This window comes from Leguminivora glycinivorella, chromosome 4, assembly GCF_023078275.1.
Source record: "Leguminivora glycinivorella isolate SPB_JAAS2020 chromosome 4, LegGlyc_1.1, whole genome shotgun sequence".
Lineage (NCBI taxonomy): Eukaryota > Metazoa > Arthropoda > Insecta > Lepidoptera > Tortricidae > Leguminivora > Leguminivora glycinivorella.
In genome coordinates, this window is record NC_062974.1 from 28,428,664 (window position 1) to 28,445,814 (window position 17,151).

Genomic DNA, 17,151 nt, shown 5'->3' on the forward strand with positions numbered 1-17,151 from the left:
GCGCTCTACGTGTCGCGCTTGCATTACTCCGCCGGGGCTGATGAGGTGGTGGAGTACGTTCGCCGGAAGACTGGCTACACGCTGAGGGTGCAACAGCTGCAGTCGCGCCACTACGTGCACTTCACTTCATTTGTTGTGCGCGTGCCGCGCACGCTGCAGGACACCATCGCGAGCGCAGACTTCTGGCCGAAGGGTGTGGTATTTCGGCGGTTCCGGGGCAACCTGCCGAATCCTACGCCGAGTCAGACGACGCAACGGAGCCACGCTGTTACGTCGTCGCCCAAATCTAATGTTTAATTTGTTTATTTTTTGTATGCCTTTTGTATTATTTTTTTTGTAAGTCTTTTTTTGTATTTTGGAGTTTCACAGTGCCTTGGTGTAAACTGTAATGCTGTGTTACTTTTTGATTAAATAAATAAATAAAATAAATAAATATATAGCTGAATTCGTTGAGACCTCACTCTTGAAGCCGAATTGGTTGTCGGCACTGTGCAAATATGGAACAGTGAGCAGGTGCAGCACCCTTTCCAGCAGTCTGGCTATTATATTTGCCAAAGCAATCGGTCGGTAATTACTAGCACTTGCGACATTTTTCCTCCTGTTCTTACATATAGGTACAATAACAGTATGTGTCAAATCCTGCGGTAAATGACCAGTTTTAATTATAGCTGTGAACAGAATACCTAGCATATGCGACAATACTGGGCCGCCATATCTGATGTGTTCGATGTAAGGCCATCTAACCCGGGAGACTTGCCGTGCGTCATCTGTTTCAGCGCTTGCGTGACGTCATCTGACGTGATTGTAAACATTGCACGGCCGTCGTCAACTATCTCTGGGGCCTGGTGGCGCCTGGAGGTTTCTGTTGAGTAAACAACTTGATGAAGTCTGCTATGTCCCTGTCGTCCGTCCGCCCATCTCTATATGCGAGGGATAGCGAGATGTGGGTTTTAAAATTTTATTCACCCGTTGCCAGAACTTACCAAAGTATTTATGATTTATTTCACTAGCAATAGCAATATTAAAAAATTAAAAATTAAAAAAAAATTAAAATTATTTATTTGTTCACATTTTGTACAAAATCTTACAGTTGCTGGTGTCTCCTTGTAAGTTATTTGCAAAATAACCTGTGCCAGGAGGCACCGCTCTTCATAGCTATAACGTAGTACCTAATATAATTTTACTATCCTGTAACATTCCTATTTTTTAATAAACAATTTTTTTTTTTTTAATCCTAAAAAACATGCAGTGCGCGCGAGCGTGAGTGAGTGTGTGTGTGTGTGTGTGTGTGTGTGTGTGTGTGTGTGTGTGTGTGTGTGTGTGTGTGCGCGTGTGTGTGTTACTAGTTCAGGTTACAAATCTTAACAAATTCTCCACTTCATCATAGTTTTTTTCTTGTAACCAAGTTGTTATTTTATTTTTTACCTTATAATGTAACTCCGGATATATGTCAAGCTCTCTGTTTAAGGTGTTGTATAAATGAGATGATAGTTTATTATATTGTCTGCTAGCAAATGCAGTTTTAGTTGTTTGTGAGTGCATAACAATGTCTCTTCTTCGCTTATTTAACAAATTGCAATCAAAAGGTGTAGTTTTGTGTTTTCTAAGTACTGTGGTTAAGACATATAGCTTCCGCACTGTAGGTACTTTACATCTAAATATATAAAAGAAGAAGCTGACTGACTGACTGACTGACTGACTGACTGACATATCAACGCACAGCCGAAACCGCTGGTCCTAGAGATTTCAAATTTGGCACGTAGGTTCCTTATATAGTGTAAAGGAGCACTAAGAAAGGATTTTTCAAAATTCACCTCCTAAGGGGGTCAAATGGGGGTTCAAAGTTTGTATGGGGAAACAAGATTAGTTTGACTATTTTATTCGAAACTTCACAGGAAGATTCCTTAAGACATATGACTGAACACGTGTTTCAGGTTTTTTGAAAATGTAACCCCCAAAAGGGTGAAAAGGGGGTGATAAAGTCAAAAAATCAATATGGGTATCGTTTTTATGGTTTATCGGGTCGCTGATCACGATAAATACAACGTTTTTAAAATCTAACGAGGCGGAATTGAAATACCTTCTCCCCTGTTGTGGTGCAATGGGGTTTAAATATCAAAAAAATATATAAAAGAAGATATTGACTGACTGATTGACATATCAACACACAGCCGAAACCGCTGGTCCTAGAGATTTCAAATTTGGCACATAGGTTCCTTATATGGCGTAGAGGAGCACTAAGAAAGGATTTTTCAAAATTCTCCTCTTAAAAGGGTGAAATGGGGGTTCAAAGTTTGTATGGGGAAACAAGATTAGTTTGACTATTTTATTCGAAACTGCACAGGAGGATTCCTAAAGACATATGACTAAATACATGTTTCAGGTTTTTTTGAAAATTTGACCCCTAAAGGGGTGCCAAGGGGGTAAAGTCAAAAACACAATATGGGTATCGTTTTTATGGTTTATCGGGTCGCTGATCATGATAAATACAAAGATTTTAAAATCTAATGAGGCGGAAAAGAAATTTACTCCCCTGTTGTTGTGCGATGGGATTAAAGTATCCAAAATAGTCATAAGTATAGCTTTACCTTTTATCTTTACTTCTGGTTCAAGAGATTTCAAATTTGCCACGTAGGTTCCTTATATAGTGTAGAGGAGCACTAAGAAAGAATTTTTCAAAGTTCACCTCCTAGCATGATAATTTGACAGGGGCAAGGACAGGGACAGGGACAGGGACAGGGCCAGGGACAGGGACAGGGACAGGAACGGGATAGGGTTAGGGATAGGGATAGGGATAGGGATAGGGATAGGGATAGCGATAGCGATAGGGATAGCGATAGCGATAGCGATAGCGATAGCGATAGGGATAGGGATAGGGATAGGGATAGGGATAGGGATAGGGATAGGGATACAGATAAAAATAGGGGACGGGGAAAATAGGGGAGGGACGGGGACAGGGACAAAAATAGAGATAGGGACGGGGATAAGAATAGGGATTGGGGTCGGAATAATCGGTCGGCAATCGATATCTAGGCAGTGTGGCAGTGTAAAATGCAAGTGGCTCAGTGGGAATGGCTTAGTAAGTAGGCATCGGCGAGTATCCTGCATCCGTTATAACTATTACATTCAATGTGCTGTAAGAAGATCGTTGTTTGCTTGCCTTTTATATGTTTACGTTTGCAATAAGTATAAGCAAAATGGAAAAAATTGTAAGCGATAATGCAAGGAATTACTTTTTACCCTACCGACCATAGCGTCGAGATACTTACTGGCTATGTGGGTTGTATGATACGCACTACGACGCGCACAGATCATAGATACGCTATGGTAAAAATCTATGTCCTGTTTTCCAATTTGATGCTTATTATGTATTCTAATTCTTTTTTGTAACTTATTTCTTTTGTGTATTCTGTGTGTATTGTGACAAACAAATAAACGTATATCTATCTATCTATCTATCTATGAAGTTTCCCCAGTATAAATATTTATATAGGTAAAATACATACATATTCGTACCTACTATTTACCTACGCTGTGGTCGCTGTGTAACAATTCTACAATCATTGCAAGAATTTCTTTAAAAACAATAGTAATATATGTAAGGTACAGTCAGTCAAAAAAGTGGTTTACCACTTTCCGATCAATAGAGTTTAAAAGTGGTAAACCACTTTCTTGGCTGACCGTACAACAAATAGATCAGTTACAATGGCCCCCCCCAGTCGAGAATTGCCCCGCTTTACCTTAATCGAAATAATCGCGGACAGATGTACCGTGTACAAAGAAACCTACGGATCCAAATGAAAATCTTATTTTTTTGTAAACGTTTCAATAAGAATACTTTTATTACGCGGGCGAAGCCGCGGGTAAAAGCTAGTAATTTATATAATTCTTCAGTTGGAAACCATATTTTCTTAAAATACATTAGTTTAAGAAGACTGCGTTGAGCTCTCTCTACATCTATAAAACGAGTCTTGCATGCCCCACCCCAAACAGGTAGACAGTAGGTGAGTATTGATTGTACCAACGATGTGTATATCTCCTTCAGAATATCTCTGTTTTTCCATTGCGGGTCCGGCGCTTTGCTTGGAACTATGTGTCTCACATTTTTAAAAATCCATTTAAGTTTTTGCAATCGCAATATGACATATTCGAGATGTTGATACCAAGTGAGCCCCCGATCCACAAAGACGCCTAAATATTTTGTAGACTCCACTCTAGATATAGTAGGACAGGTACTCTGACAGCAATCTAGTTCATCGTTGGAACAGCCATGTATTTTAATGGAAAAACTGTTATTCGGTTGAGTATTAGAGTAGATACTGTGACATATATAATTTGTTTTGGTGGTATTTAGCGTAAGAATATTATTTTTAAGCCATAGGCTGATGTTTTTTAATCCTGTCTCAGCAGATTTTTGAATATCTTCCCATGACGTACCAGTAAAAACGATGGCGGTATCATCTGCATACGAGAACACTCTGGCATTTGGGATCCTCAGGTCACATAGGTCGTTAATATAGATTAAAAATAACGTGGGACCAAGCACAGAACCTTGAGGAACTCCGTATGTCACGTCCTCATCTTCACTGGTACAGTCACTGAATCCTAATTTTACCCTCTGTTTCCTGTTTGTCAATATAGAGTAAGAACTGTCCTCCAAAGTCATAAACGATAACGAAACGTAAATTAAAATTCGGAAATTTAATGTCTCCATCGGAAAATCCTCCTTACATAATGGCCATAATGCTAACATAGCGGTATCGTGAGATGGGGCCCGCTGCAGGCGGCGCCGCAAAAACTAGTCTCGCCCAAAAAGGCCACTTTCAAAGGTAGTTTTTTGTGCGGAGAATCTTCAGGATTACGACTATTATGTGCTTATCGAAATGACGTAATGCGAGAGATGAATTAAATGTATTACGAATGCGGAATTCGCGGTTTAAAATTACGATTTTGATTTAATAATGATTCGGCATAACTATGGACCCCACTAATGGAGTAATATCAAATTTATTTCAGACCTACTCAAAGTTCGAGTACCGCCATTAGATTCGGATTTCGGGCAGAATGGTTTTGATATTCGACGGGCGATGAAGCCTCGCATCAAAACAGTATTCCGTTCTAAGTTGCTACAATAAATCTACGTCAGTAGAGACATATTTATGATATTTATGCCCCGCGGGGAAGCTCGAAGGTTAAATTGAATTTAAAAGTCCAGAAACTTTAATTTAACTTTAATAAAACGGAAATAGCTCAACTTAATTAGGATAGAACTGTGATGGTTATACTTATTTGTAGTAGTTTAAATGTAAAATGAACACTTAAGACTGTTATCGTTGAGATCGTTGTCAAGTAAACTAATTGCATATGAACCCCTATTTTATAGGATATAAATTGAGAATCTTCAAATACCTAAGCACGCTTTGTGTAGACTGTTTTTTAGTTTATGGTAATATTGCCGGACTTTACAAAAATTGCAAATGAATGAAGAACAATTTACTGATTTGCGAAATTATTTTATTAATTAGTTTGATGATGATGATGAGCCACTCAGACATTACCTTGCCAAGGCAAGCAATTTTGATATGTCCAAATAAAGGCCTTTGGGCGACTAGAGCATATCAATTACGGTATTGTTGCAAACGAGTTTGGATCGTGTTAGTTGCTAGGCACGCGGTGTCTCGTAGCGACACTAGCCACGGGGCGTCATCGGCAGCGTACGCAGCGCGTGACGTCAGACGCGTCATCGTTGCACCTGTCATGCCGGCTACTCGGACTTGGAGGACTGATGCTTAGTACAAGATGTACATAATTGTACTATGTACAGTGAGGCCGGTGAGTTTCGAAATTGCATGAAGAAGTTATGAATGAATTCATTGTTTATTCGCCGTGCACTTTTGCAGTTCACTGTACAGTCAAGTGCAAAAATACGTATCGATTTTATCCGCTCAAAAATATGTACCGAGACCTTATTCCGCCGACATAAAGTGCTATGGGACATATTTTTGATAAGTTGTACGCACCCATATTTTTACACTTGACTGTACAGTTCGTTTACACTTTACACACGTACGCGAAAAAAATTCTCTATATAGCTCTTATATTTTGAGCATAAACGCGTGACTGTAAAGTGAGGTTGTTTTGTATAGTGTTTATTAATTGTATTACAAAGAGCTAAGCGAATTAGGTAATTTCAATAAGGGTAAAAATAAATAAATAATGAAATATTATGTGACATTCTTAAATAAAATAGGCTGTTCGCCTCACAATTCTGCCGATTGTAGTCAAATTTTATGAGCATTTATTTTAATACAAACACTAGTTACGTTTAGCCATTTTACTTTAATTTAAAACCGTATAAAAAACTACAGAAACTGCTAAAATACTATAATTGGTATATGAATTGCCCATGAATGGCACGGGGCTGTCCTGAACCTGTTCAACCCTTTCTTGATCGCACCCTTACGTAAGAACGACCCTTGAATAGATATGTTGACAGAGAAATCAGTACGCAGAGCACACTGCACAATAAAAATACACTAGACGTGACTTTGAATACAGATTAACGTATCTTATTGGAGAGAAGATATAATAAACACAATCTGATTTTGGAAAAACGGGTAGTTAATGTATACACAAATAAATGATCTTACTGGGATTCGAACCCAGGATCGCGGCTTAGCACGCAGTCACTATCACTACGCGTTAGCGCTTGGCTAGACCGGTCGTAAAACTCAAGGAATTTTGGATCTTCAAGTTGAAATTACAATAATAAAGAGTACTATCGTACAGTATGGCCACTCCCGCTCCCCGCTGAACATGCCGCCCACCCCCTCTCGGTCACCTCGCAGTATTAACCTGTCCAAAACGCGAACAGTCGACCTGTCATATTTCATTCATACAAGCATAGTACGCGTTCACCTACACGAGCTTAGACTGTGTGCTAGGAACGCGCCTCTTTCATATATTTGATCGCCAGTGTCCGAGATGTGTCTTTATTTATGGCTGTAAACTAAAATTAGCTTATGCTTATCTAATATAACCTAACCACAAAATTAAAATTTTGAAAAAACCCCCGACTGCGACATAGTAGACCGATTTTCATGAAACATGGCTAAGAATACTCCCGACTAACTCAGCTTTCGGACAAAAAATAAATCTAAATCGGTTCATCCGTTCGGGAGCTACGATGCCACAGACAGACAGACAAACAGACAGACAGACACGTCAAACTTATAACACCCCTTCGTTTTTGCGTCGGGGGTTAAAAAGGAGGTAATTTTAGAATATGTTAATGAATTAAGATGTTTGGAGCACGCGACGCGATATCCATATTGTTGTAAATAGTTTATTTATATTTTTTGTGTCCGCCATTAGGGTCATTACCATAATAACGGCCCGCACACATGCTCGCCGGGAGGCTCGTCTAAGCTCGACCGATCCTATAACGGCCCAGCCACGACATTGGTCTAAGCGCGACAGCGGTGAGCGGCGGCCATACATTGGAGCGAGACACAGCGATGGGACTTTTCATTCGCACGTATGGGTGCCGCTCGCCGCTGCCGCGCTTAGACCAATGTCGTGGCTGGGCCGTAACACGGGCAATTTTAACCTATAATTATCTCTTTTAATAAGATCACTGTTTTATGAAGTGTGCAGAATTGACGTTTCTACAATGCACTTTTCTTTTCATAACATATATTTAGTGATTATTTTTATCCGAATACCTACAGTAAGGGAAAAACAGGGTTATGGTGCACCTGACACCTAGTTTTTGGGTTCCGTACCCCAAAATGGAAAACCGGCCAAGAGCGTGTCGGGCCACGCTCAGTGTAGGGTTCCGTAGTTTTTCGTATTTTTCTCAAAAACTACTGAACCTATCAAGTTCAAAACAATTTTCCTAGAAAGTCTTTATAAAGTTCTACTTTTGTGATTTTTTTCATATTTTTTAAACATATGGTTCAAAAGTTAGAGGGGGGGACGCACTTTTTTCCCTTTAGGAGCGATTATTTCCGAAAATATTAATATTATCAAAAAACGATCTTAGTAAACCCTTATTCATTTTTAAATACCTATCCAACAATATATCACACGTTGGGGTTGGAATGAAAAAAAATATCAGCCCCCACTTTACATGTAGGGGGGTACCCTAACAAAACATTTTTTTCCATTTTTTATTATTGCACTTTGTTGGCGTGATTGATATACATATTGGTACCAAATTTCAGCTTTCTAGTGCTTACGGTTACTGAGATTATCCGCGGACGGACGGACGGACGGACGGACGGACGGACAGACAGACATGGCGAAACTATAAGGGTTCCTAGTTGACTACGGAACCCTAAAAACGGAACTCTTATAGAATCACTCGTTCGTTCGTCTACGTCTGTCTGTCCGTCTGTCACAGGCAATTTTCTCCGAAACTACTGAACCGTAGCAGTAAATACCAATAAATAAGAAACTTAACTACTGCCCTAGATATGTAATGTACTATTAAATCTCATTAAGTGATCAGTCAACCGTTTATTCCACGAATCTATACGCAGTATAATATGAGAAAGTTTGTATAAACTTGACAATAACATTTTTTAGGTTATGATACCGGGATTATATTTACCGTGCGTGGTTTACACTGAATCGCCTAGTGGTAAGCAACTGCCGTTGCCCATGTGTAACTGAAATAGCCGGCTTAATGAGTTATTTATTTATTTCGACTTTATTGCATGCCATAGAAATGTACAGATGGCGGACTTAATGCCTTAGTGAGTTTTCACATTATCCGATCCAATATCGGATGTCGGACCGATATCCCATATATTACAGGCGCCATCTTGGATCTTTTTTATTGGAATTCTGCCGACATCCGATATCAGATCGGATAATGTGAAAACGGACTTAAGGCATTCTCTACCAGTCAACCATTGTGCATTGGATCAAACAGAAACTTTAGTTAGTGCAGGTTTGTAATGAGTTGTCGGCATTTAAGATCTATTTAAGAGGAAGTACGCTCTATTCTTGGGGCATACGGCATACCTGCCTCAGTTCAGAAATACAGCAGACAATTTTAATACCCAGTTTATCTTATGAAGCAAGAAGCTTTTGGCCAGAAATACACAGTAGAGTTCGAAGCGCATTTGAGTAACACGTAAGCTTAAATATCATTAATTGAGTAGTACCTACTAGATTAAAAGTTTGTAGATTTTAGGACACCTTATATTATTAAAATTTATTTATTAAGTGCGTTTTCACACTATCCGATCCGATATCGGATCGGATAGTGTGAAAACGCACTAAGCGCCATCGACAATAAGGTCCGTTTACCCAGATAACGTCACATATACAGATGTAACTACAAAATGTACCTAACCGTTATATGTAAATGTATATTGTTCTTAAATGTATATTTAATATATTATTTACTGTAACCATGTGGTGTCTACGGCACAACGTGACTCATATCCGTAATAACATCAAACGCTCTCGACGCGATAAAATACCAAGTGCCATCGTACGTCACTTTTTGACACACTAGATTAAAAAGATACATATTAGTACACCACGTATCACAACTTCCTATCTCTCACAGCTTCACTATGGAATGAACTGTCGCCTGATCGTCGATATTTCCGGATCGATACGACGGAAAGGACGTACACCCATCTTAAATATCCGGCAACGTACTTCCAACCCTTCTGGTGTTTCGGGTGTCCATGGCCGGCAGTGGTCGCTTACCACCAAGTGACCTGTCTGCTAGTTTGACTCCTATTGCATACATAAAAGGGTACACTTATACCCTCAGCTTTCAGCTCAGATCAAAACTACTCTTGCCTATATACATAAAATAACATTATCTAATCACATATAAACATTATAAAAAGTCCTTTTTAAATCGATGTCAATTAATTTGCAAAATGATACCATGTTTTCATAATCGATAACAAATGAGGATCGCACAAAAACGTAGTAATAATGCCCGAAACGCGAAGGTTCTGAAAAGGTCAATGCACTGAGCAAAAAAGGGGTCAATGGCCTTTATATCGCGGTCCCGATACTGGTGTTAATTTTAAGGAGTTTTAAGTCTTAGGAATTGGATCAGTTATGTCACGTCTTCTGAGATAATTGAACCGTTATATTACTAAAAGTGCAGAAAAGCGTTCGTTCTAAAATATGACCATGTCAGGGTTCCGTACCAAAAAGGTACAAAAGGAACCCTTACTTGCTAAAATGTACCGAATGAATAACAAATGAACGTAAGCATAGGCCCTTTCATGTAACAAGTGCACAAACTAATGCAATGAACTGAAAAACATCGTAGTTGTATCTTATGCTGCCTTCTATACTCTAGCCACCCTACATCATAATTTTGTTTGTATTGATAATACATTTGAAAAATTACACAATACATATTTACAACTTACCTCCATTTTTCGTGTCACTGGATGCAGCGTGAAAATATTAATTCATATATTAAAATGTGATACCTACATACTCTAGATACGTTAAAATAAACAGCTGACGAACGAGTCAGCAAAATTCAGAAATTAATTAAAATTAAGTAGAACATGAAATTATGCAAATAATACTAAGTGCATGGCCACACCGTTTGCTAGTTATTGTGAACCATATTACTAAAACAGTAAGTTCAAAATGGTCACTGAAGTTGCTATATCTTGGTCAATATGCTTATAATAATAAAGTCAGCTGTTTAATGGTATCGTCATTCGTGATTATGTTTTTAAATTTCATTGATTTTTGTACGGTAATCATCTGAAATAAAATTGTGCATGGCGAAGCGTGCGATAATTATAGATATGTTACGCGTATAATCATCTTCATAAATCCTCCTTTTAAAAATCTCCAAAGAGTTGTCAATGTTGTCATATGCTACTTTAGATCCTCAGAATGTCCCTGAACTTTCACGGCCACTGTCGTCAACAATATAAAAAAAAGTTAAAGTCGAGATGATTGTAGAACATTTTTTGGGGTTTTTCTTTATGTGCTGTGAGGACATGGAATAAGAGAAAAGGTCGCGTTGAAGAGAGAGGGAACACTCAGCCTGCTTGTGTGTGTTAAACTCCAAGATGGCAGCCACACTCGAATGCCATGGAAGTCGTTTTGAGGACTTTCAGGCTGAATTTTAAAGTACTATGACACCTGCGTGTCATCATAGGGCCACATCCAACGCTCTTTCACTTCTCTCTGTTTAGTTCGTTCTTACTTGAGCTATAAGAACTTTTATCCTAGTGTCCACTCACCTCGTTAAGCCAGTCCAGCAGTATGGCGCGCATCCTCGGCTGCAGGTTGGGATGGTTGTCGAACATGCTGGGGTTCTTCCTCATGCTGGACCGAGCGTCGCACTCGCACATGCCCTTCCACACGTCGCCGGGGTCCGCCCACGAGAGCCCGGGGAGAGGGCACTTGCGCTTGGGGAGGGGGTAGTCCAGCTTGCTTGTGCTACAAGGGAAATGGGTATTACTGGGCTAGAACTCATTAAGGGTCTAACCAAACCTATCGACTCGGAATTAGCTTTCGCTGACAAAAATAGCTCGTTAAGTATGAACGTGTGTACGCATGCGTTCAGCGACGACGACGCAGAAGCGTTTTCATACTAACGAGCGGTTTTAGGTCAGCTAGATCCGATTCAGCGTTCCTTATTGCACATGTAAACATAGGCGGATTTAGAGACAGGGCCACTAAAGCCCCTTGGAATTATATAGGCTTCTTTTCCGTCTCAAATCATTGCTAGGTAGCCTGGGCCCCAAGGCGTGGGCCTAGGAAGAAATACGTCCTAGCTATAAAAAAGAAGTACAGCTTAGCAGAAAATAGTAGAAATTAAAAAGTGGCAACATCGTGACATCTCTTTCTTATCAATATGTGTGAGAAAACGCGACGATGTTACCAACTTTTTTTATGTACTCTTTTTACCAGGCTGTAATTAATCAGCTAGGCAATTTCGGCGGGGAGATTTGTTAAACAATGAAAAGAGATACAATGGTAACCGTTAAAGAGCGATCTCTTCCTGACAACCTTTTACTTTTAGTGATTAATTGATCAAGACATAGTATTCACAATTTAATTGCTGTGAAATGTTTTAATTGACTGTTACTACAGGTAGGAATGTAATGAGTAAGGCATGTGTAAGGCGTGTATATATGCAATATTATTGCTATCATAAAACGAATTGGTATCAGCCTATCAGTATACGAAACTAAAATTGCAATGTCGTCAATGATTATTATTATGAAATCTTGTTACATGAACTTTAGCAAAATATTCCCTTTGTTTACAATAGAAGACAAGACAGCTTTAAATTAATGAGACCTTTGAACTCAAATCACTAAAATGGGTCACCAATGTTAGATTTTTATAGGCCCTGACTTGAATAGGCTTTCAACTATTTGTTATATCATTCTATTTCGGAAAAGCCCTGCTTCGACATTAAAACGACCTCGAAAATCAAGTGTCCAAGCCAACTAGAAAAACTAGAACTAGGTCACAAGTGTTCACCCTCAAAACATAAACTTGTAAGTTGTTAATGACCCCACGTTCCGCATGGGTACATATTGTTTGTATAAATATAAGTCACTTTTCAAAACCCTTATTTGAAGGGCATGAGGTCTATGACAAGTCTTTTAAACTATTATTTATTGTAAGCACAAGTACCATCCACATTTTTAGCGTTTCGCTACTGATACTAGCTGGCCTAGCGAAATGACAATCGTTGACGCTAGACGCCAATCGAAACGCAGTCTGGCTCTGTCACGCCAATACGGTAGAGCGATAGGGACACTAGCTATTACGATATTATCTATAGCGTTTGTGCATTTGACTACCCTGGCCCTTACCATCGTCAACACCTGACACACCATAGCCTTTATTTTAATGGCATAAAGTCCACCAAGGGTCACAGTAGGTATAGCAGTTAAAACTATGACAGACAAGTGGGGTAATGAATGACGCTGTTATCTAAGCAATGCGGCCTAATTACCGCGACTGCAAGTTAGGATAGGACGGTGTGGGGAAAGCTCGGTTATGAAAGGGTAAACAGATGTATCCATTTTAGAATTATGCCTAGAAAACGGGGAACTCCAATAAAGACGGCAAAGAAAGGCCCTAGCACACAGAGAGAATAGAGCGAAGCGGGAGCGCGGCGAGGGAGGGCGTAACTAATTTCAAAGGACCCCCAACCTCTTAGTTCCATACGAAATCGTTGCGCACTCGCTATGTCATAATCATAATGTGTTGGTGTGTTTCAACTGGTTCGCATGACAGTATGATAGTGGCGATAGGGCCCTAAAACAATTTTGTATGTGTTCTAAATGTCCACTCGAAGTCCCAAATTTTATCATGAATATTAGGAATTTTATTAAGTACTGCATTCCTGAAATTAAGAAGGACTTGGTACCACTTGCTAATTATGTTAGGCTATGTTTAATTTGTTTTCAGTACAGATGGTGTTTTTTTTACGCACTAGTGCGAGAAGTGGTTCATTATATGCCAGGTCGAAACTTCGGAGGCTCATCTGTACTGAAAAACGTCGTACGATACACGTGCGAAAAGGAAATTCGTAACTCGTGTCCATTTAAAACACTCCCTTCGGTCGTGTTTTAATTTATCGCCACTCGTTTCGAACTTCCTTTTTTACGCACTTGTATCGTAATATACTATTATTGTTTAATTTATTGAAATTATTATACTATTTAATTCAATCATAATCAAGAAACTTTTGCCAGATCTTAGATAAGAAAAGTCAGGCCTAAGTATAAAAATTTGGTAAAGAAAAATACTAATACATATTTAAACATAAGCAATTTTTTACTAAAAACTGATGACACATATCTCTTTAAATACAGGTGCAAAGCACAATAAAATTTTGATCGCCATTTGTCGAAATTAAGTGTCAAATTAATGATGCATGTTAGCAAACACCACTTGATAGTATGAAGGTTTTTGACTGCATACATTAAACACAACATATTATTCTTATACTTAAGTATTTTTGGTAAAGCATACACAAAGCCTTTTTTTATTCAAGGACTTGATCAGAATCCTAGACTCACAACTTACAAGGTCCCTGCCAAAGGGCTTAGGTAACCTGGCAATTGTTTTGATATGGAGGCATTGCCATAATAGCCTTCCCTCCCCTGGAATTCTAAAGAGGCATACTAAGTGACTTCAACCTTTGATTGCTCCTTTAAATCATGCATCCTCCCAAACATTAGGTCACCTCTCTTACTTCTTGAAGGAAGTATCATAAATCATAATCTATATGCATTTTAATCAAAATATATCCAGGATCCTAGTGTTGGGAATCTGTCTTATGCACAATAATTGTTTACATGCATTCCAGCATTGGTCCCTCAGTAAAAGTGGCTTATTATGACTTATACCTATGGGATGTCTCAGGATTTCAGTGGCTGATGTAACACCTATATGTACCTTTATGTAATACTAGCTTTTGCCCGCGGCTTCGCTCGCGTTAGAAAGAGACAAAAAGTAGCCTATGTCACTCTCCATCCCTTCAACTATCTCCACTTGAAAAATCACGACAATTTGTCGCTTCGTTTTGCCGTGAAGGACGGACAAACAAACAGACACACACTTTCCCATTTATAATATTAGTATGAATATTATATGTATGGTATCTCCTAGACCTTATATGTATAGAAAAACTGTTATATATTTAATGGTGTGGTAAAACTTGGTCCTACTGATTAATTAGTAATCAAAGACATTTCAGATAAATGAGTGAGAGTGATAAGTTGTCTGGAAGACACTGTTGTTAACACTTCCAGTTCAAATTCAAATCAGTCACTTATTTTGATGGTTAAGTAGCTGTAAGTTTTAATGGTTGGTTGTCTGGAAGAGATAGCTTTTAAGGATAAGTCCGCTTTTTGTTTATCTTTAGTTATAATTATTATATTCCTTTATTGAGGCTCAGAAGAAAATATTATCATTTACCACTGAATACAGATGAAATCAGAGGCTGACTCAGTTGTTAAGCAATAGTCTGCCACATAATATCATTATGGTATGTGAAAGCTGTTTACAAAAACTACTCATACAACTAATCTTGTAGAGCTCTCCATCAAACTAAAAAAAAAATCTTTATTCATGTAGGCCTAATTACAAGCTCTTATGAAGACAACACGAGAAAGACAAGACATCAAAATCATTGTATTGACTTAAAAGAAAAATCATATGAGATTCTGTTTGTTCTGTAAGCTAATTGATTTGAAAGCAAACTGGCCAATAAGGAAAATGAGTCCTTGTTGTATATGGATTGTTCCTTAATGAGGAACACAGGTTTGATTGTATAATTGTGTTTATATTATTTAACACTACATTGTTTTGGTGCATGTAAGATAAGAATATAATAAGAACATAATATAGGACACATAACAGTTTCTACATGTGTAGCATTGATTTATACCTTTAACCAAAAAGTTTACAGAAAAATAAGCAGTCTAATTCATCTAGTCTCTTACCTGGGCCTCTTATTAGTGTGTGGTGTGGAGTCGCCCCTGGACACATTCTCCAGAGGGCTCAACACACAATTTGGCAGTTCAGGTATACTCGGTGGGCTTAGGAAACTATCTGGGTTGTAATCTAAATCAGTGAAGACACTCCTCGGCTGCTCAATGTTCCCAAATTGAGTGTCCTCGTCACTGGATGAGGTTGATTCCACAACCACATTATGGGCTGCTTGGTCGCTTAGTTCTTCTTCTAGTTTCTGAGCTATCTTCATCGGTGGCATGTTCTCAACCTCCTAAAAACATTCACTCAAGTAAGTTAGGTATTCCTAGTATGTTGTTAGCATAGCAGCAGAGTAAAACATACCTCATCGTCAGTAGAGTTCCGTTTCCGTTTCAGGGTCATCCGTTTTTCCGTGCAGTCGTCCGGGGAGCTGTGAACATGCGTCAAGAGTTAAGCAAACACACTTAGTCAAGGACAGGTCAACACTGCTCCTCGCTACGGAGGCCCCGACACTCACCCAGATTGCGCCATGATGCGGGGGACTGGTCAGCTGCGACGCGACTCCCTCACCCTACAAATTAATCATCATTAACTATACGTAATGATTTTTATCATTATAGGCATCAAAGTATAGGATAATGACCCAAAATTACCGCATGTCACGATCAACTTGCAAATAGGGTTATGTCAGTTGACAACCGTATTAGAGACCGTATTTCTAAATTTATTGCGAGAAAAATGTTTTCCAAAGACCTAGCTGGTGTTGTAGAAGCGTGTTATAGCGAATAACATGAAAAAATTAGCTGCTAAAGTGACCATCTAGGCCGACATTTCGACAGCGTGCCCCCTACTGGTTGGCGGGAGTTTTTTTTTCTAAGGGTATTTTCAGAGCTAATCGAGCTATATTTTTCACTATTTTTATTTTTTACATTCACGAGATTACATAAAGAGTTATTAGAGATCATAAAAATGTGGAAATGTAACAATCAGCTGGTTGAAAAAATGCCACGAATCCGCCGCGATCGCGCGCGAAAAGCACGGTCAGCGCCATTGGGACACGTCGCGGACTCGCCGATTCACTACCCATCCGCTTTTGGAAATTTATAAAAATAACTCGGATACTTTACATTGGCACCCCGACACACTTTCAATGCAAATTTATACCGATTAGTACCGAAATAAAAGCCTCATATACCTCAAATAACCGTTGACAGTATTGGCTTGGCTTATCGCCCACCAAAGGTTTCTAACCTAATTAGGACCTAACAATAAAATTTTCAACCCCTTTAAGAACTTCATGATTTGGGCCATATCCTAGACATGAAAAATATAAAATAAGAAAGTACCTGATCATTCACAAATTAATCCAAATAGCAATGAACAAAATTTCCTTGAGCATCAGTATTGATGTCTCAACTATGAACACAAATACACGAGTTTTACAGATTTATCTTTGCACAAACTTTGTATATATCACTATATATGAACTAAAACCAAACACTTATGCTAATTTCCAAAATTTACATGTTACTTTTCAGTTTTCACGGCTCAATAACGCCCGGCTTTCCGCGCGAAAATGTCGCGGTAAACCCTGGTACCCCTGCAGGACAACTAACGGCTAACTTCAGGTTTGTTTCTTCTGAAAACGGACGTCAGCTTGGCTTTACGTTCCGTTCT

General features: G+C 38.9%; 1 protein-coding gene across 1 annotated transcript in view; it reads right to left on the minus strand.

Moving 5' to 3' along the window:
* LOC125225825 (G1/S-specific cyclin-E) overlaps window positions 1–17,012 on the minus strand; it is a 29,664-nt gene extending 12,652 nt beyond the window's left edge. The window contains exons 1-5 of the mRNA XM_048129683.1: window positions 16,821–17,012; window positions 15,992–16,045; window positions 15,838–15,904; window positions 15,486–15,766; window positions 11,253–11,451 (exon numbers count right to left, since the gene is read on the minus strand). Of these exons, the coding sequence (XP_047985640.1) occupies window positions 11,253–11,451; window positions 15,486–15,766; window positions 15,838–15,904; window positions 15,992–16,005 (561 nt within the window). The 5' untranslated portion in view covers window positions 16,006–16,045; window positions 16,821–17,012. The remainder of the gene's footprint in view (window positions 1–11,252; window positions 11,452–15,485; window positions 15,767–15,837; window positions 15,905–15,991; window positions 16,046–16,820) is intronic.
* Window positions 17,013–17,151: the final 139 nt, after the last annotated feature.